General features: G+C 46.0%; 3 protein-coding genes across 5 annotated transcripts in view; 1 reads left to right on the forward strand and 2 right to left on the reverse strand.

The window, feature by feature from the left end:
• On the forward strand, positions 1-7,121 carry MRPS7 (mitochondrial ribosomal protein S7). Of its 2 annotated transcripts, none has more exons than XM_084838062.1 (5): positions 1-417; positions 1,496-1,687; positions 2,934-2,997; positions 3,815-3,982; positions 4,722-7,121. In XM_084838062.1, exons 1-5 carry the CDS (start codon positions 320-322, stop codon positions 4,941-4,943), a joined length of 744 nt encoding a protein of 247 aa, XP_084694188.1. In that variant the 5' UTR covers positions 1-319; the 3' UTR covers positions 4,944-7,121. The 2 variants fall into 2 exon arrangements, with proteins under 2 accessions (XP_084694188.1, XP_084694189.1); XM_084838063.1 differs by having other exon boundaries at positions 1-92.
• Positions 7,015-18,600, reverse strand: MIF4GD (MIF4G domain containing). Of its 2 annotated transcripts, none has more exons than XM_084838065.1 (6): positions 18,512-18,600; positions 13,647-13,777; positions 11,488-11,597; positions 10,487-10,642; positions 10,159-10,251; positions 7,015-9,501 (listed from the first exon to the last, which is right to left on the reverse strand). In XM_084838065.1, the coding sequence occupies exons 2-6, from the start codon at positions 13,726-13,728 to the stop codon at positions 9,274-9,276; spliced, it is 669 nt and encodes a 222-aa protein (XP_084694191.1). In that variant the 5' UTR covers positions 13,729-13,777; positions 18,512-18,600; the 3' UTR covers positions 7,015-9,273. The 2 variants fall into 2 exon arrangements, with proteins under 2 accessions (XP_084694191.1, XP_084694190.1); XM_084838064.1 differs by having other exon boundaries at positions 18,177-18,600.
• The window catches only part of SLC25A19 (solute carrier family 25 member 19), a 21,778-nt gene continuing 16,268 nt past the window's right edge, over positions 13,700-19,209 (reverse strand). The window contains exon 8 of the mRNA XM_084838057.1: positions 13,700-13,777. The gene's annotated coding sequence lies outside the window, so the exon portion shown is untranslated. The remainder of the gene's footprint in view (positions 13,778-19,209) is intronic.

The following is a 19,209-nucleotide window of genomic DNA, read 5'->3' on the forward strand; positions in this document are numbered from 1 at the left end:
GAGGACAGAAGCAAGATGGCTGCCCCCATGGCGGAAAAGCTCGGGGTGCTTGGGCGACGGCTCTGCGGCCCATGGAAAGTCTGGTTGCCCGGGTGAGGACGGGGGGCTCCAAAACAGGGGTTGGAAGGCTTTGCATCCATAATGTGGAGCGCAGACAGGAATGTCTGTTTTTTAAAGAATTGTACTTTACTTAAGATTAAAGCTCCATATAGCATCATGAAGTTCGTTGGTTTAGGAACTACATCCTAAATCAAGGATTTGACTTGTGAAGATGTTTGTTCGGAAGTTACAGAATATTAAAGAGTAGAATATTAAAGAGATGCAACACCGGGAGGTGCATCTAGACTCGAGCACAGAGCTCAAGATGACTTACCTGGTTCTACAAATAAGGTGGCGCTTAAAGTATGCCTCTAATCGGTAAGGTGTGTAACACCAGCTGTCTTCATTGTGAGGAAAAAGCCCCAAAGCTGACTTCTGTCTTTTAGAACACTGTTTAAATTAGCGTGTGTTACCATCAGGAGAGTTGTAGGTGCGGTGGCTCTCTCATGAGAGGAAGGAGTAAAAAAATAATAATTTGTGAATGATCCAACTTCCAGTACGAATTTGATGTATCTTGGGATATACTGGATCCGTTGGGGATTGGAGCATCTGACATACGTTACGCAAGCTAAGAATTTGCACACATTTATCTAAGTTATTGTCACAAGGGAAATACTCACTTAAGATCCTATCTGTACATTTCACATTGATCAGGAATGCCTGTCATTCTCTTGTTCCATACTAACAGCCTCATGTGGAATATAATCAGCCATAGGCATGCATAGAGAAAATCCACACTGAGTCCACACTCTAATAATCCTGAGCATGAATATGAAGCTGGGCAGCCTGGTCCTATGCAAAAGTATGTGTGTCTAAGCCCATCGTAGTCAATAGGCTCTTGTGCACCCAACTCTGTTTTGGGCTGAACATGGGATACCTGGACATTACAATTGACATCTGAGGCCTTTCTCTGACTGCCTCCTCCTAGGGAGGCTCAGAAGGTGACAACGAGGGAGAGGACCCCCAATTATGGAATACTCCCCACTGAGGTCTACCTGGCACCAATATTGCCAACTTTTCGGGGCCAGGTTAAGACTTTCTTCTACTCCCAGGCATTTGACAGCATATGATGGGGCATTTATGTCAGTTGTTTTTATCAGGTCCAATATCTTATTGTAACTGTTTTAGCTGTTTAAATTGTTTAAAATGTTGTATGTTCAAGATTTTATATTATATTTTACTATCTTGTATTTCTAATTTTTGTGAACTGTCCAGATGGCTTTAGCAATTGGGTGATATAGAAATGAAATTATTATTATTAATGATCATAATACATCCGTAGGATTGGGTCACAGAATTGGATGTGGGAAGGGGATTTACATGCAGACTACTACCAGTTCTTGGGGCTGAAAATTTATGTGTGACATTCTTTTTCTGTTCTTCACATCTTTCATAGGCTGACTCAGGTCAGGTGGAGCCGATACAATCCCAGTTTCCTTGAGCCAGAAGTGGACAAAGAAGTGTATCAGAAATCTCCAGAACAAATGTCAGAGGAAGAAAAGCTTAAGTGGGGGCTCAAAACAATCCAACCTATAAAAGCAACCCCTTCCAGTGTTAGCAGCTCTGTGTTCTATGAGCCATTGATCAGGTCTGAATGCTATCATACATGACTAGATCTAGTTCTTGCACCTATGTCTACCACTCAACAAAGAAATATCATTGGTTTCTTAGAGAAATTCAGTTGAGCAAAGTATAGCAGATAGAAATACTAATAACTTTTAGTAGAAAAGGTGAGAAGCACAGCACTATAAGCAGGATGTCCCCAAATCTCAAGGCTTTATTGGTAGTGTTTTATTATGATATGGAGCAATCTAGAATACTCCCAGAACTTTCCTTATATTTTCTTCAAAACAGAGGCACAACAGCCGCTCCAACACAATAGATCAATATTCACTGAGAAGTTCTGCCCCTCTGTATTTCAGGTTTTGCATTGGAACAGAAAGCCGGGCAGGGATAAAAGAATAGTCTGCAGTGACAACAATACATTCCCTATTGCCTATATGCCTCCATTTTTATATCCCAGTTTTGTAAGCATCTGCTGACTATTGTTAAAGATGCCTGAACTGTGCTTTTACTCTCGTTGACCCTTTCTGTGTTCTTTGCCATGCATGGCTGCAGACTGTTGGTGGCTTGTGTAGTGGTTTGCTTCTGCCACCAAGAGGATATGACACACTTGGCTGAGGGCGTTGCACGGCAGCAGAAACATGGAGGTGTTTGGAAGCTGCAGATATCATGGCCTAGATGTCATCAGTGTTCCACTGAGAGCAGCATGCTGCAATGGCTGTCTCTTCTGGTGCCTCGTGATGCCTTTCAGTATGGTTGTTGTGTTCTCCTCCCCCTCTCCCAATTAGTAGCGCTCCATGGTGGCAGCTGGTAGCCCTCCAGCAAGCTTCCACAGCAAATACCACAGCTATTGATCTTCCCCTCCAGTTGTGTAGCAGGTGGATCATAGGCAGATATTGTATTTTTATTTTTAATTTATTACTACATTTATATCCCGCCTTTTTTCCTCTTGCAAGGAAGCCAAGGTGGCTTACGTGATCCTCCTCTCCATTTTATCCTCACAACAATCCTGAGAGGCAGGCTAGGCCGAGAGTCAATGACTGTCCAAAGTCACCCAGTGAGCTTCATGGCCAAGTGGGGACTAGAACCCAGATCTCCTGAATCCTAGTCCAACACTATAACCACTACACCGCACTTGGTACTCTTCTTCCAAATCTCCATAAATAGTGTATTGGATGATCGGTGTAGTGGTAGAGGTTCGTTATGAGAATCTTATGTAATGGTGAGGATACCTGGAATGCTGGTACAATGCTGGTGTTTTGTCATTACAGGAAATTCACTAGCATGATGATGATGGGAGGGGATAAAATTTTGGCCCGAACCATTATGAATCAGGTAAAAAGTTAGTTTTTTGATTACTAATGGTTTTCTTAGATTATTGCCAAAGTGGCAAACGAACAGTACTCCTATTTTTAAGGCCATATAGAAATTGCCTTTCCTTGCCTTAATCCATCATGGACCTCAGTTTCTGCATCTTCAGCTATTTCTTGTTATCTTCTTCCAGCTAGAGGCCTTGCAAACAAATTTCCAAATTCTGCAAATCACAAATGATACATAGCTTCTATAACTTATCCTTATAGACAGGAGAAGTACGGCAGATCTGCAATCACACATCAGATTGTAAAGTCTGTCTTTTAACATTAAATCCAGTGCAGACTGAGAACTTCTTTTTTTTAAAGGACCTTCATGGTGGCCAAGGAGGTGGCCAAAAAGTCAAAGGTAACATCTGCTAGTGGCTCTGAGACCTGGGTCAGTCAGGCATCCAGTAGTTAGAGAGGAGCAACTGATGAAGTGGACAGTGTCCACAAAAACATATGCTGGAATACAGTTGATAGTCTCTAAGGTGCCACAAGACTTTGTTGTTTTACTGGCCAGGAATTCAAGTGGTGAGATTCTGCTCTGAAGGCTTCTCAAATGTCATGGTCTGAATTTATTTATACATGGCACGCTCTGCGGGAAAGACCCTTCAGGCAATGTGCATAGATAGCACTGTCTGGGATGCATGTGCATGGGTGACTTTGTCTGGAGTTGGTAAAAATCCTGTTTTTAAGCACATTTTTCACAGAAAGAGCTGTGCTACTTTTACTTTTGCTAGCAATTAAGACTTTAGAACCATTAAGAGGAAACTCAGTTTCTTTTGTTTGCAATTAAGACTTTAGAACTCATCAAGAGGAAGCAGCTCGAGAAGTACTATAAAGCTGACGAGAAGGAGAAAGAAAACATTGAGTGCAACCCCTACACAATCTTCCACCAGGCATTGAAAAACTGTGAACCTGTCATTGGGCTTGTTGGTGTCCAGAAGGGAGGTAAAACCTACCAGGTGAGCCATAAAAGAGAGGGAGAGGGAGAACATGAGTCCATGTAAGAACTAAAACTATGGTGACATGATCTACTTCCCTCAAACCCCAGCTGAATTGGTTTATGTTTTCCACAAAAGCGGAAGCATTATCATCAGTGTGGAGTAGCATTAAGAGGCCTCAGCAGTTCATGGTTCCATTGAATTGAACATTGGGAGAGGAGCCATTTCACTTTCCCTCTGTGTAACCACAGACTTGGACTTCTCTCTGCTGCAGTTGGAGTCAAACAAGGCACGCTTCACTGGCAACGATTTCAGTGCTTGTGACAACAACTTTCTATAGCATAAGGATCCCCTTGTTTTTCTTTTGAATTGCTTTGAAGCTGTACTGAGTGATCTTCAGTGGTCTAGGATTTCAGTTTTACTTTGAAAAGCTCATAAAGCTGCTGAGAAAAAAAAGTTGGATGTGGCTGGGCAGCATCCCTTTTAAGGCCTAGCAACCACGAGTGGCGAGATAGGGACAGATTTTGAAAGCCTTCTGTGATTTCTGTTCTCGCAGCTGCTGCTCCCAAGCTTGGTACCTTGACTTTTCTGCTGCAGTCTATCATTGCCCTTGCCCCACAACCCGAGGTCTTTGGAACCCAGATCTTCGTTTCAACATTTCTGAAACTGAAACAAACATATTCAGGGTACTTAAATTTGTCTCGCATTTAGAGGCATTGAATATAAAGCTACAGTCAGCCCTGGTTTTTGTCTCTTGTAGGTCCCGACCCCTCTGTCAGACAGCCGGCGGCGCTTCTTAGCCATGAAGTGGATGATCACTGAATGCAGGGAAAAGAAGCACAGGCGGACATTTATGCATGAAAAGCTTTCCCATGAGCTGCTGGAGGCCTTCAACAATGAGGGTCCTATAATAAAGAAAAAGCATGAACTGCACAAGATGGCTGAGGCTAACCGGGCCTTTGCTCACTTTCGGTGGTGGTAGAGAATGCACCATTCTGCAGATGCAGCATTTGATGACTGAGACTTTGCTACGGGGCAAGGATTTTTCAGAATTCACATATGCCTTTCCTTGCATATCATGAGCCTGGGAGGGCTATGGCCACCTTCTCAGCTGGCCGTTTGCAAAGTGTATGCCCTAAAGAAAACCTTAGCTAAAATAAAATGTCTCCATTTTCTCACTCACATGGTATAATTCTGGTTACTCTCCTAGGTGACCTCCTCAGTACAGGCCCCTCTTTATATGCATCTCGCTTGCTCTGCGTAACATTCCAGCCCCTTTCCAGGCAGAGGGTTTGGTTGTGATGTAGAACAGCCTGTTTAAGTTACAGGCAGTCTTCTGGGGGATTGTAGAAGAAATAACCTAGGATTTTGTACTTTCTTCAGAGTTGTCTGGCAACATCCTGAGCTGAAGTAGATCTGGGCTGAAAATTAAGGGTAATAAAGATGGAAACCACAGTCTGATGTTCTCCCTGTATCTCTGGTGAACAATCTCCCTCTCTACAATGCTTTTGTGTCACGGGTTAGTTGACAGTAATGTGGAAGGATGAATGGACTTCTCAGTGAAAACTGATCTCTCTTCAAACTATTGTACGTATGGCTCTCCTTAGGCCTTCATGCATGCCTGCTCACACCACTTGCTTTCCCTACAATGTGTGAACTGACCACATTGACAAGGATTCCATTTGAGGTGATGTGAGAAGATATGAAAAGTTCTGTCTGTGGTACTTTATTCATGATAACCCTTTCAAACCATGGAAGCCATCACTTGGTGGTGAAGTAATCAAATGATGAACATGCATGATTGAATCACCTTGAACCCCAGTTGTGTTATGTGTCTTTATGAAGTATACTAGTTAGGGCGCAATCCTATAGAGAGACGGGTGCCTCCGACCTCCCCTGAAGTCGGAGGCAACCGCCTATCCAATGCAGAGTGGAAGCAGCATGAAGGATTCCCTTCATGCTGCAGCCGCCCTGCACTTTGCCTTAGACATATGTTTTCATCTGTCTAAGTGCGGCTTCGGGAAGGGGGCGGGAACGGGGCTGGAGACCACATAGGAAGCTGTCTAAAACAGCTTCCGTGATCTCCTCCCATCCCCGCCCCCAAGAACGCCGTTTTCACCCCTCTGTGCTCCATGTTACAAGCGTGGGGGGGGGGGTCTCTCCCTGCAAGCTACAAGGGGGCGGGGAGCATGGTTTCCCAGCTACAAGCGTGGAACTGGGAAACCGAAAAATCCTATCTCCCCTAGATGCTGTCTAGGGGACGTAGGATTGCTCTTAATTAGTTCACACTGTGTCTTAGCTGTGGACTGGATGGTATCTTAACTCTATCTGCAGAAAGGAATATGGATCACAAATTTGTTTTGAGGCTGATGGAGAGAAGGATTGCAAATCCCTTAGGGGATAAGAAGAGCTCTAGAAATCATTATAATGTATCGTTTTTCTTGTGGCTGAACACTGTGCCACCTGTTTCTTTCCAAAGAATGTGCCATAAAGCAGCCTTGCAAATAAATCCACCGAAGTTACTAGCTTGCCTGCCTTATAATACCTGTTAGTTATAACTATCTCAATTCTGAGTGCCAGTCCTTCTGTAGCCAAAGCAGCACCATTCATGCACAAGAGGGAGGCAACAGCAGGCCTGGACAAACCAAAATGTTTGCCAAAGTACAGAAGAGACTTTAGGGGAAAAAAAAAACCTAAGGGGGGAACCCCTAAAAAGACCAATGAGGAATGAGCATGCTCATTTGCCATAGACTGCTGATGAAGTGGGGGTAGGGAACAGAAAACGGCAAGGGAAGGGGGGATGAAATGCAGTAGCTAGAATGCTAAGCAGCAGCACTCCAGACTGCAATCTTGTTGCAGGTCCTACTTCTAATACCTGTTACTCATTTTTGCCTGAAAGAAATAAAGACTCAACTTCCATAAAGCTTACCTCCCTGGTAACCTAAAGACAATTCTTGCTTGCCACAGGCAACCAGCTAAATGACTACTTACAGCCCTGCCATAAAGAAACTTTTTATCTAGTATAGCTCCTTGATGGAAGGAAAAGAGGGAGTACAGGTGGATGTGTAAAATGTTTATTTTAAAAAAATTCCAACCCTTTTAACATAAATGTACAATACTGTAGTTCAAAGTAGCTATTGTATAAAAGTTACAAAATCAGTTTGTCGTTACATGTTCTCCATGGAATAATTCTGCTGTGGAGTGAGGCTTTGGAACATCATGTTGGCTTCACACCTCCTATATGGGAGAAGGCACTGACTTAGCTGTTAGCTACACCTGAGCTGACCAGGAGAGGGGAAAGAAAGGAATAGAACATACTGGGGGCTGCAGGTTGAAAGCATTTGCGTAGCACCCTCCTGCAGCTGTAGATGCATCATGTGCTCATGATGGTGCTCATGATATGCTCATGATGGCATCCTTTTTTATATAAGAAAATGCTGCTGAATTGTCATCTGGAGTCCACAAACTCCAGCATGCCTTTCCAGTAGCATTAAGCGCCATTCATAGAACCAATAGCTGGGCGGCAGCTTTTACAGTATGGCATGCCCTGCACCATAGTCATGAAAGTGGTTGATCTCAGGAGAGTGATGTATGGCCCCTTAAGAATCTAAGCAGTTTATCTGTTATTTTAAAGGCAAAAAGCAGAGGGAAAGGCTGCCCCTCTCCCAATCCTAAATGTACTTTCTTGGAAATACCCCCCGCCCCGGTTTTGATGGAACTTACTTCTAGGTAAGTAAATATCAAACAACCGATTCAGCCCTCCAGGTACTGTCCCACATCTGACTGCCACTTGGAAGTGACATGACTGAACACGCTCCATCAAACCCAACATGGCAAAGTGAAGGGTTCTAGCCTTGCCCTTTCCTTGCCAAACTAGTTTTCTGTATTCAAGGAGGGGTCTTTTGGTTGCATCAGGAAGCATTCAAACTTGCAGCCTAAGGAAGTACAGACCTGGCTGGCCTGAACCACATATTGGTGAATGTGTATCTCTAAGCATACTTGGAATTTCACCTTTCAGGCAACTTATTTTCCCATCAAAAAGCATTGCAAACGAACAGTACTCCCAGCAATCCCATTTGTGGGTAGAAACAATCTATTTTTTTTTAACCTAATGAGAATCTGCTAGAAACGTATTCCCACTCTTGCATGCGTACCTGAAGCGACATGCCTTTTAAAAACCTGCCTTTTAACAAGAAGTAGGAAGTATGGCAAAAACGTGAAACTCTCTGCCACTGGGACGTAACACTGCCACACAAACAAAGCATCTTTTGATTTCAGAGCAGCGGTAAAGTTGTCCTCACATCACATGTGCCTCATAGCGATGGTCAGTACCAGTGGGGCAAATGGGACTCCTGAATGCATAAGATGAACCGAGCTGAATCAGACCAAAGGCCTATCTCGCCCACCATCCAGTTTCCCACAGTGGTCAACCAGATGCCTGTGGGAAGCCCACAACCAGGATGTGAGAGAAAGTGCACCCTCCTGCTCATGTTCCCCAGCAGCTGGCATACAGAGCTGAGCCAAGTGAGTTACAAGGAAGCAAACTGAAATTCTCTGCTTGTGCTTCGATTACAGAATCACCTTCCCTTCTATGGTTTGATGGTTTCCCAGCTTTTGCCCAACTTTTTTCTCTGTCCTAAAAGGTTGAAATGCCTCCCCTAAGGCTTCATTACTGTCAGGAAGAGCTTTAAGCTACACTTTTTCATATTTTTGGCCCCAACCACCACTGGAATGTCCCCCATCCCCCCCGCCCAAGCGTCTTTGAAATTCAATTCAGTCCAAAAGAGGGTCCCCACCCCTGCTGAAAAATAGCAAACTGCAAATCCAGGCTGGAGAATGAGACATTCCCAGCGGCTGTCCTTTCAGGGTAAATTAAGGTTATGATCAGGCTGGTTTTAAACCACTGCCTCTTTAATTTTTAGGCCGCACACAATAAAGTTTAACATATGTAAGTAAGGAGAGGCAGCAACCCTGTGTAAAATGGCGGTCTGCATGCAACAGTGATTAATACAGGTCCCTGTTTAGTGCAACACAACGGGAGCAGCAGTTGCAAATGCTAGCCTCTCTGCGCACCCCACCGCTGCCCCAAATCAAACTGCCCTCCCAGCTCCTCGACTGCAGCCAGCCATTACCCAGCACAAAAGAGCTATCGGGGGAGCATGTTATACATTCTATATACAAAAAAAGTGCTAGACAAAAAGCGTTAAAAATAATTGCAGCGCCGTTTTTCTTTTGCTTTGTATGAAATTTGCTTGTGAAAGGAGTCAGAGCGGCAATTCAAACACTGTGCGGTGGTGCTAGCAATGGACCATTCAATCAGTGACCTCGCTGTAATAGTACTTCTGCGCCGCATCTGTCATTTTCCAGTCGGCAGCCCGGAACTCGATGATCTCTAGCAGTAATAGCTGAGAGAGGGAGCTGACACCCTCCTGCAGGAGGAAGCCATCTCGCAGGAGGGAGAAGAGCTCGTCCATCCGCTGGGTGTTCATCTTCTCCAGCTGTTCACCAATGCGGTGCAGCTGCAGCACTAGACAGTCCACCTTAATGGAAGGAAAGTGACACACACACGCACCCTGTCAGGCATTTGCCACAAGGAAACTTCTCATGTTGACAGCTTCACATTAAACCAGAAGAGAAGGGTGGAGAAGGAGCGGGCCCGGCTTCTCCTATGCAAAGACGCTAATCCATTTGGGAAGGTTCTTTTAGTACTGTAGCGCCATCAGCACGTATGGATAGCAGACAGGAGCTTACAGTGAAACAGCTGACGTACTTTGTGAATCAAGTCCCTCCACTTCCCACAGTGTTAGTAGCCAGTTTCTGTCCCAACCACTCTTTTGTTGTTGTCCCCAACGTCCTGTCCTAAGATGCCCTACCTTACCAGTCAGGCTCCTGTACAGTCTCTTCAAGCACCCCCAAAAGATGAGACACCTTCTGCAGCAAAAGGCCCTCTACATTACCTACTTTTCAGAACCAATTACCTAGGGAGGTGGTGGGCTCTCCCACACTGGAGACATTCAAGACATGGCTGGACAACCATCTGTCAGGGATGGTCTGACTTGGATTCCTGCACTGAGCAGGGGGTTGGACTCGATGGCCTTGTAGGCCCCTTCCAACCCCACTATTCTATGCTTCTATGGTTCTTTTCCACAGCTGCATTTTCACAGGGTCAAATGGCTCTCCTCCCCACGGGCACTCACCTCTTCCTCTCTCCGCAGGCTATCGGGCTGCGCCAGTCGGAACAGGCAATCGTAAACTGGGTTCACCAGTGCCATCATGGGCATGTTGTTGACCTGTTAATGGGCAGTGGACTGACAATTAACATTTAACATTTATCTACCCCCTTATCTGTTAAAAAGCCATCAAGTCTTGTAAATTGATGTTTACAACTCTTTGGGGATTTTCTAAAGGCCTTGTAAACTGGGAGTATAAAAAAGAGACTCTACAACCAGTACCATGCCAGCTCTGACGTTTGATCTGGAGACACTGGGGGAGAGAGGGACCCTGTTCTTAGCACCATCCCCTTACCCTCAGGTAGTCAAAGATGTTGCAGATAAAGGTGACAAAGCAGACCCACGCCTGGAGGGACTGGGCTCGCAGTTCATCACGGTCCTTATACTCCTGCTGTAGTCGGTTGAGGAGGCCCCGCCGGAAGACGCTCTGGCCCGCCTGTTTGCTCTCTGCCTGTGACAAAGGCAGAGATGTGACTCCCAGAAGGGTGCTGCAGGCAATCTTAGCTGTAGCAACAGGTGTCTTTTTTACCTCTCTCATGCTATTCAAGCACCGTCCCTGCGCAGAAAAAGGTCTGGCGTGATGAAGCAGGAGCCTGTAGGTGCACAAAGTGTAGTGGGAGGCAAAACTTGACATGGGTCAGTTATGAGTTTTGCTCACCAAGCCTGGGCTGTGGTTGAAGGGATAAATTCACCTCCTATCCTCTCAGGTGGGCTGGATACCCAACATGTTCGGCAGGGCAGGCTAAACCAAGCTCCATCTGCAGGAAAGGGAGCATGGCTGGTGGTAGAGCCAAGATGGACAACATGCACATCCAGAGCTGCTTTTATGCAACCTACAGGCTCTGTGTGGGTGTATTAGGTTCTTTACTTGCATTATTGCTGCATTCCAAAAAGGTTAGTCTCCTCCCGCTGCCATAACCTATCTACCTCTTATCTTCCATCAACCACACAGAAAATATTTTTTAGAAGAGTGAAAGAGGGAAGAAACAAAAGAGAGGACTGGGACATTTAAACACAAATCATTTAGAACAGGACTGCAGAACCTGAATTCCACTTTGGAGAAGCTTTTGGGAGTTTTGTACTTTGGGGACTGCAAATACCTGGGCGGCGGCGGGCGGGGGGGGCATTACTGGTCAGAAGATTCATGGTGAGGTGTGATTTATGCTTATCATGTACAGCCACATCCATGAGAAGTATGTTGCGTGTATACAAACAGAATCTGCAGAGTAGCTGCCCGTAGTCATCAGTGCTGAACAAGCTGCTGATTCTCAACAGACAGGATGCTCGGGCTCCCACCTGGATGATGGTGTAGCAGATGCGCCCAGCCTCTTTGCTGAACACACAGTCTTTGAGGGACTGGTCCACAATTACATTGGCCACTTTCTCCAGATCCACACTGCTGGGGTCTACGGAAGAAGAGACAACACTCTCAGTACGGCCTTGAAACAAACATACAAGCATTCTGGGCATTTAAAATTGGGCAGCAATACTTTACTGCTGGGTTCCTTAATTTCTGACGGATGTTTAATTCATGGACCAAAACTATCTCCACACAATGGTGGCCCACAAGCCTTTCTTCATCCCATATCTCCTGTAAGGAAGGTAATTTGGTCTTCCACTTAAAAGATGGGAGGAATCTGAGGATCAGAGATGAGTGGCCTCCTGAAGACCACCCAAGGGAGTCCATGGCTGAGCCGAATTGTATCTGCCCTAAGAATTTCGTCCAGGTTCAAACTGCTTGAACTGCCAGGCCTCCCAGTGAAGGAGACCTGGGATCCCTGTGAAGTGACTGGGAATTCCAACACAGTATTTTCAGAAGCCTTGTTAAACTACAATTCTCAGGATACTTGGGGGAGGGGGGACTACAACTGTGACCTGTTTACATGTATTTATTTTCTTAAAATATTTCTGCACCACCTTTCAGTTTAGAACTTAGAATAAAAGAACAAAACCCGCTGTGGCCTTTTGACTATGATTGAAATGTTGTCAGCAGTTCTTACTAGTTTCATATTTGGAAATTGATCCTCTATACCAGCCTTCCTCAACCTGGTGCCCTCCAGATATGTTGGACTACAACTCCTATCATTCCCAGCCAGCATGACCATTGGCCATGCTGGCCAGAGATGACAGGAGTTGTAGACCAACACATCTGGAGGGCAGCAGCTGGAAGAAGGCTGCTCTATACTCTTGCAGCTCAGGTGCCATCTGGGGTCTATGGGCTCTGCCCCAATAGCAGTGCCTACATCGCTCCCTCAGACCTGCTGAGCATCTGCTCTCTGTGTTGCGTGCTGAAGAGGGACAGCCATGTGCATGCCATATACAGCAGATGTTACACATATGCCTGGTCTCACCTGAGGTTGAGAGTCCAGCAAACACTCTAATGGCAAAAGTTTTAATCCGTTCCTTTCTGTTTAATATCTAGTATGTCCTCTCTTTGAGGACTAGATATGAAATGTAATTTTGGAACTGGGACGTGGATGCAATAAGAGCTTTCTCCACCCAGCTCCAAAAACAAACAAATGCACATACAAAAAATAAATGAACAAACACAATATTAAACTCTATACTAAAACAGGAGAACATAGAACAGTCCTAAGACAGCTATCAAAGACCAAGATATCCGTTATTAAAAGCTTAAGAACACAAGAACATAAGAACATAAGAAAAACCAGGCCGGATCAGACCAAGGGTCCATCTAGTCCAGCATTCTGTTCACAGAGAGGCCAACCAGCTGCCCACAGGAAGCCCACAAGCAGAACATGTGTACAACATGTTCCCCCGCACCTGGTGTACAGAGGCATGCTGCCTCCAATACTGGAGACAGCATATAGCTATCAGGACTAGTAGCCCTTGATAGCCTTATTCTCTATTTTTTTATTTTTGTATTTATTCATTACATTTATACCCCACCTTTCTTCCACTGTGGAACTCAAGGTGGCTACGTGTGATTCCCAGGTGGTCTCCCCACCAAGCACTGACCAGACCCAAACCTGCTTAGCTTCAGCAAGGTGGCTGCCTCATGTGCCTCCAGACTATGACCTGGGACCATGAATGTGTCTAATCACCTTTAGAGTCATCCAAGTTGCTTGGCTATCTCCCGGCTTGAAAGAATAGAACTCCCCTAACCTGGCAACAATTAAGTAGGCACCAGATGCATGTCTTTGAGCAGAATATTCTGGAATCAGGGAGCCAGTACAGAAAAGATTCTATCTCCAGTTGCCACCCTTCTATCTTCCAAAGGCAAGAAGACCCCTGGAGTAGGGCCACTGAAGACCTTAAGGTATGGGCAAATTCCTATGTGAGCACACAGTCCATTATAATGGCAATCGGCCTCCAAAAGCGCCACATTCAGCAGTGTCTCCACTGAATCATGCTGGCTCATGTGAGGAGCAGGAGGTGTGTGTGTGGGGGCAGGGGGAGGTAAGGGGGAGAAAGAGAGAGTGAAAGATGCTGACCTTTGAGGGCTGTTTTCAGTAACTGCTGAATCTCTGTATCAAACGAGTGTATTTTATAGTCTTCTTTGCCTGTGTCTCCCATCTTTCTCTCCTTCAGTGGTTGTTAGGTCAGTGAGGCAGCTTAGTGGGAACTGTGAGGAAAAAAGAGAACAAAAAATCTGCTTGCTCAGGAGAGGGAAGGAGATAGCATTGGTCCTGGCTTTCATGTACTCTGGGTCTCCACCAAACAGGAAAACAGCTCTGCTAGTCACATTGGGGTGACTGAAATGAAATCGAACCCTTGAAAACAAAGACATAGTTGGAGCAAAAAAATCTCCTCGGACAAGGACCCTGCCTGTTCTGTTCTGTCTCCATCCTGGGACTTCACCCTGTTCCATCCTCTTGGGAGCTGAGGGGGAGCCATTCTTTTGCTTAGAAATCCAGCCTTACCTGCTTCGCCCTGTTTGGGGCTAGACTGCTGCGCAGCTTCTGAAGCCTGAATGGACAATTGGCCAAACAAAGGGCACATTGCCCACTCATCAGAATTTCGCAGCTGTGACGTGTGCTTCCGCTGCTATCAAGCAAAAGTGAGGCGACAAAACCAGGCATGGTTCCAGGGAAAAGATGTAGCAGTTCTACTCAAATGGATGGGAGTGGGTACTCCAAAGAGAAGAGCAACGCTGTTTATGCCCCGTTGCATTCTCAGTTAGCTTCTGCCGCTCAGTTCAAGTTCTGAGTCCTTTCCCTCTCTCAGCCCTGGGTTAAATCTCATGGCCCCTTCTTGCTCTCCATTTTCAATGAGCATTTTCAAGCTCATTTGCTATTCAGCCCTTTCCCACCAGCTACCAGCTCTGTGCCTTCTGCCATACCTGAAAAGGGCATCTCCTTTCCATTTATCAGGGTACCTCCATCTCCTCCTGCGGAGTTCTCTTTAAGATCCCAGTCTTCAGCAAAGTCTTTCCTTAGCCATCTCGCCTACATCTCCTCGCTGCTTGACCACCGTCATCCCCATCCTGACTTCTTCTTTCACTAATCTCTGACATCCCCCCCCCCCCGGAATAATACAGTAAGTCAACCTTCTGAAGGCAATTTCCCACAACAAAGCACAGCGAGATCAGGGTCACCATTTTAGCAGGGAGGGACGCACACAGATGAGGAGGGGTTGGGGGTAAGATTCAGCATGGTCCAAAGGCCTGCCCTTGGATACCATCATGGCTGTAATGCAAAACAATAGTGTTTATAAGAGCATTTGTTATGAATACTTTCTATCATTTCATACTTCATAATAGCTATTAATTATTATTATAGGGCATTCACCCCACGCATCAAACAATTTCCTGGGCCTAAAAACAAAGCAAAGCAATCAAAGTACAACAAAACAATAAGAACCACTCATCACATGACACAAGCTGCAGATATTATAAAAATTCTTCAGCAGAGATAAGGCAGATTAAGTGCACTGCATTGTACACAGAGTTACCTTTGAAGACGGCTTGGAAACTTTGGTTATTTCAAAATAGAGCTGCTAAGTTACTAACTGGGGCTGGCTGATATGATCATCGACACCAGTGCTTCCTCAGCTTCCAGTCCCAATTCATTTCCAAGCCCAATTCAAAGTTTTGGTGTTGACCATTCCAGCCCTAATTGGCTTGGAGCCAGAGTATCTAAAGGAACATCTGCCATATGTACCTGCTCAGACCTTATGATCATCTTCAGAGGCCTTCCTCCAGGTGCCCTCACCGAAGAAAGCTAGGAAGGTGGCTATAAGACCGATAGCCTTCTCAGTGGTGGCACTCCACTTATGGAACAAACTCTCCAAAGAGGCTCGCCTGGCGCCTACACTGTTATGTTCTCGGCAAGTGGCAAATACCTTTCTTTTCTGCTTGGCATTTCAGAGACTTAGTTTTTAGATATGTATGGCCACATATATATATATATATATATATATATATATATGTCTGTCTGTGCTGTTTGTTACTTTGCATTGTGTCTTCTTTCACATATTTGTACTGCATTTTATTATTTGAACTATTTCAAATAATAAAAATTATTATTACTATTCTATGATTCTATTTGTAACCTGCCCAGAGAACAATATTGTTATTGGGTGGATTTTTAAAAATCTGATAAGTAAGGGTGCAATCCTATACATGTTTAGACAGAAATAAATCCTATCACAGAAATAAGTCCTAAGGTACACTGGCTGGGGGATGCTAGGAGTTGTAGGGCTTATTTCTGTCTAAACATGCATAGGATTGTGCCCTAAGTAAGTTAAAAGGCCTGGGAAAATAAAGTATTCACTGGAATGACAACCAAGCACTGGAATGATGGCTGAGTAAGCCCCAGGGAAGCCTTCCCAGGGAGAGCTTTCCGTTACCAGGGCACCATCACAGAGGCCTTCTCCCCAGAAGCCATCTGCTGCACCTCCAGTGGGCAAGGGCATCCAGAAAAGGGTCTCTGTTGAATGTCTTATGGCTAAGCACTTCTAGAGACAGGTGATCCTTCAAACCATGAAGGCCTTTCAAAGTCAAAACTAGCACTTTGACTTGAACCAACGAATGGACTGGGAACCAGTGCAATTGTTGAAGCATTCGTATGGTGTGATCAAAATGCCCAGTCCCAGTTAACAATCTAGCCACTGTATCTTGATCTAACGGCAGGTTCCAAAACCCCATCTGGCAGCCCCAGCTACAGCCCGTTGCAGTAGTCTAACCTGGAGGTTACCAGATCCTGATTCCTGAAACTAGGCTCTCAATCTCTTAGCTGGTGCATTAGCCTAAGCTGGTGAAAGGTGTTCTGCACCACAGTGGCCACCTGCACAGTGCCAGAAATAGAGCAAGGAGTACGCCAGGACTGGGAAATACCCAGAACAATGTTATCAACAGAACACAGTCACTTTTTTTAGTAAAGGGATTTGTGCCTTTGGCATACATATTGTCACAGAGTCAGTTTCTATATGTCTGCAAGCAACTTTCATTAAAAAAAAACCCCACCCTGTTTATACCAGTGTAACTTCAGAGAGACTATCTCATATAAATCCACCCCTTTGTTTCCATGAACTGGAAAATCACATCGTAAGTTTGTAGATCACAGAAGAGGATCCAGTGTCTCACTGGAGTCCACAGCTCCACTGTTACACTGCTCATGGAAAATGATGGCTTGTGTGAGCAAGTTCCTCCCCCCACCCCACCCTGCTTCTATCACTGTGGAGAACCAGTGAGATGGCCAGAGACACGGTGTCCCTGAGGTGCAATGACACCATAGGAAATACCAAGTAGGGGAAGGCAACTGCCCCCAATAATGCCCTCATATACAAAAGAGAACAAACAAGTCTAGTTAAATCATGGTGGTTTCCAAACTATTCCTCTGATTACCCAGTTTTTGCACACGCCAGAGCAGTCATACGAGCATTCTGTGCATAGTGAATGCACTTATCAGATGCAGAAGATCAATGTAACCAAGATTTCAGGGCCAATGACCTCTGTGCATGGTAGCTGGCATTCACCATGCACAGTGGCTTTACAATTGCTCTGGCGTGTAATTGAATTTCCATGTGTGTTAAGCTTTGGCCCAAAATGTGGGTTGATCAGTGGTATGCTAACTTCTGAGGAGATACTGATTTGGTCACTCGAGTTGAGTGGTTTATTTGATTTACATACAGCATACACTTGATTTACATACAGCAGCTGGTCCCAGGAAGGAATGATCACTAGTCGTTCCTCTAAGAAGGACCTCAGCTGGCAAGATCTGGGAAAGATACTCACAGAAGAACCTACAGAGCCATTGCCAGTCAAGTAGATAATTTTGAGCTAGCTGGAAAAGGGTCTGCCTTGGGATAAGGCATCTTTCTATGTTCACACAAGACTCAGCAAACGTCCTGAGGGCAGTTATCCTGGATCACAGAGGCGACAGGCTAGAGGGCTGATTTTTGTTCTTACCATTCTCGTCACCTTATCACCTTGTGGCAGCTTCACTAGGAAGTGTTAAAAAATTGTGGGGGAGATTTCAACCATCACCCCTCCCACAAACATACATCAGGCTCTTTCATAGTATCACTGGCCAAAAATTCTGCATATGCAATGGGGGCATTCTGACTTTATGCACATCCCTCACAACATGTATGCTGTTATTGTTGTTGGGTGAGTAGCTGGGTAGACTTGCCAAGATTAGATATAAAAGCGTACACTCCAGGTCACACATTACCTTGCACACGTCTGGCAGAGGGGCATGAAGAGCTATGAAGCTCAATTGTGTGCTCACAGCATTTACAGTTGCCTAAGATGGCAACTGGCCTATAGATGGGCAGGGGATGTATTTTGGAGATGGAACAGCGAACACTGGTTGTCAGACAGCACTGACACGCACCTACAAAACTTAACCTACCCATGTGCCACTTTTCAAATCCAGACCAAAAACGAAATAAAAAAGAAAGTCAGCCGGGGTGGGGGGGGGGGGCTGATTGCTCCACCCATGTTAAGAGGCAGAACAAGTTGCTTTCTGGAAAGGAGGCAGCCCTGAGAAAAGGAAGACAGATGTTCAAAAGCCACCAACCTGCTTTGATTTCTTTGTTGGTTTGCTATGCCTCCACTTTCAGGGCTGGAGCGCCTGCATCTTTACGTGGGAGAGACCGGGAGCCCGCCCACGCCCCCCACCCCACCCCTAATTCTTTTTGGTTTCTTCTTCGGGTCGCTGGAGGTAGATCAGGAAAAAGCCCAGAGCCAAGAACAGCAGCAACAGGAGCAGGAAAGGCAGCAGCTCAAGCATGGAATGCAAATGCAGGATGGGCATCCTCCCTGCACTCGCCCCGCCGCCACCGACAGAAGCGCCCAGCCGGCCCGAGCAGCCGCAGACAAGCTCCCAACGGCGGCCACTGCTGCGCCTCTTACTTGTGTCACCCGCTTCGGGGTCAGGCGGCGCCCGCAGAAAGACGGACTCTTTCCCGTGCTGGTAAACCCGGAGGGCTTCCTCCTAGGTCACTTCCTAGCGAGGCGGAGGCGGAGACGGCGACAGGGCGCTGGCAGCCGCGCCCCCTGCTGGAGGCTTCGCGCACACTCCCCTCATCTCCCGCCGGACGGGCCCGCGGCGGGGTAACTCGGGGGCTGCTGGGTTTTGGATTTTCCACGAGAACCCCCGCCGGGCCCACCCTCCGGTGCCAGGCGCAAAATGCGGGGAGGCCTGGAGGAGACAGAGCCAGGCAGAAAATGGCGGAGCGAGCACTACTGCCATATGGGCCCATGCAACTGCTAGTAACATTCGGAGCGTGAAACCGATGAATCAGCCTGAGGCAGGCGTGATGCCGAGGAAAAGCCATGTATGCTATATGAGGGAGACTCCCTCCCTGACTGGTGCCTCTGCTTCAGTGCTGCATTGTTCCATATCCCGCAACATCTGGCAGTGGAAAACAGGTAGACTTGTGGCACTTATGGGAGAAGAACTCGCAGCGCCAGCAGAATTACCCACAAGTGGAATGATCAGGGCCCTTACAGGGGCTTGGCGGATGGCACGTTCTGAGCCACTTTCAACTTCAAAATTGCACTTCTGTATTACGAGGGAGCTATTCAGATGGCTATCAATCTGCTAGCGA

The sequence above is a fragment of the Heloderma suspectum genome, chromosome 2 (assembly GCF_057233095.1).
Source record: "Heloderma suspectum isolate Gila_16-S chromosome 2, 16-S_ref, whole genome shotgun sequence".
In the NCBI taxonomy this organism is placed as follows: domain Eukaryota; kingdom Metazoa; phylum Chordata; class Lepidosauria; order Squamata; family Helodermatidae; genus Heloderma; species Heloderma suspectum.

What these genes read in the sequence shown, in the direction of transcription:
- MRPS7 (XM_084838062.1), top strand. Translation starts at nt 320, where the DNA reads ATGCAACACCGGGAGGTGCATCTAGACTCGAGCACAGAGCTCAAGATG. An exon ending in CCCGAACCATTATGAATCAG is followed by an intron (nt 2,998 to 3,814) that starts GTAAAAAGTTAG and finishes TTTGCAATTAAG; the next exon opens with ACTTTAGAACTCATCAAGAG. An exon ending in AGGGAGGTAAAACCTACCAG is followed by an intron (nt 3,983 to 4,721) that starts GTGAGCCATAAA and finishes TGTCTCTTGTAG; the next exon opens with GTCCCGACCCCTCTGTCAGA.
- MIF4GD (XM_084838065.1), bottom strand. Translation starts at nt 13,728, where the DNA reads ATGGGAGACACAGGCAAAGAAGACTATAAAATACACTCGTTTGATACA. An exon ending in TCTGCTACACCATCATCCAG is followed by an intron (nt 10,643 to 11,487) that starts GTGGGAGCCCGA and finishes CCTTTGTCACAG; the next exon opens with GCAGAGAGCAAACAGGCGGG. An exon ending in ACATCTTTGACTACCTGAGG is followed by an intron (nt 10,252 to 10,486) that starts GTAAGGGGATGG and finishes GCCCATTAACAG; the next exon opens with GTCAACAACATGCCCATGAT.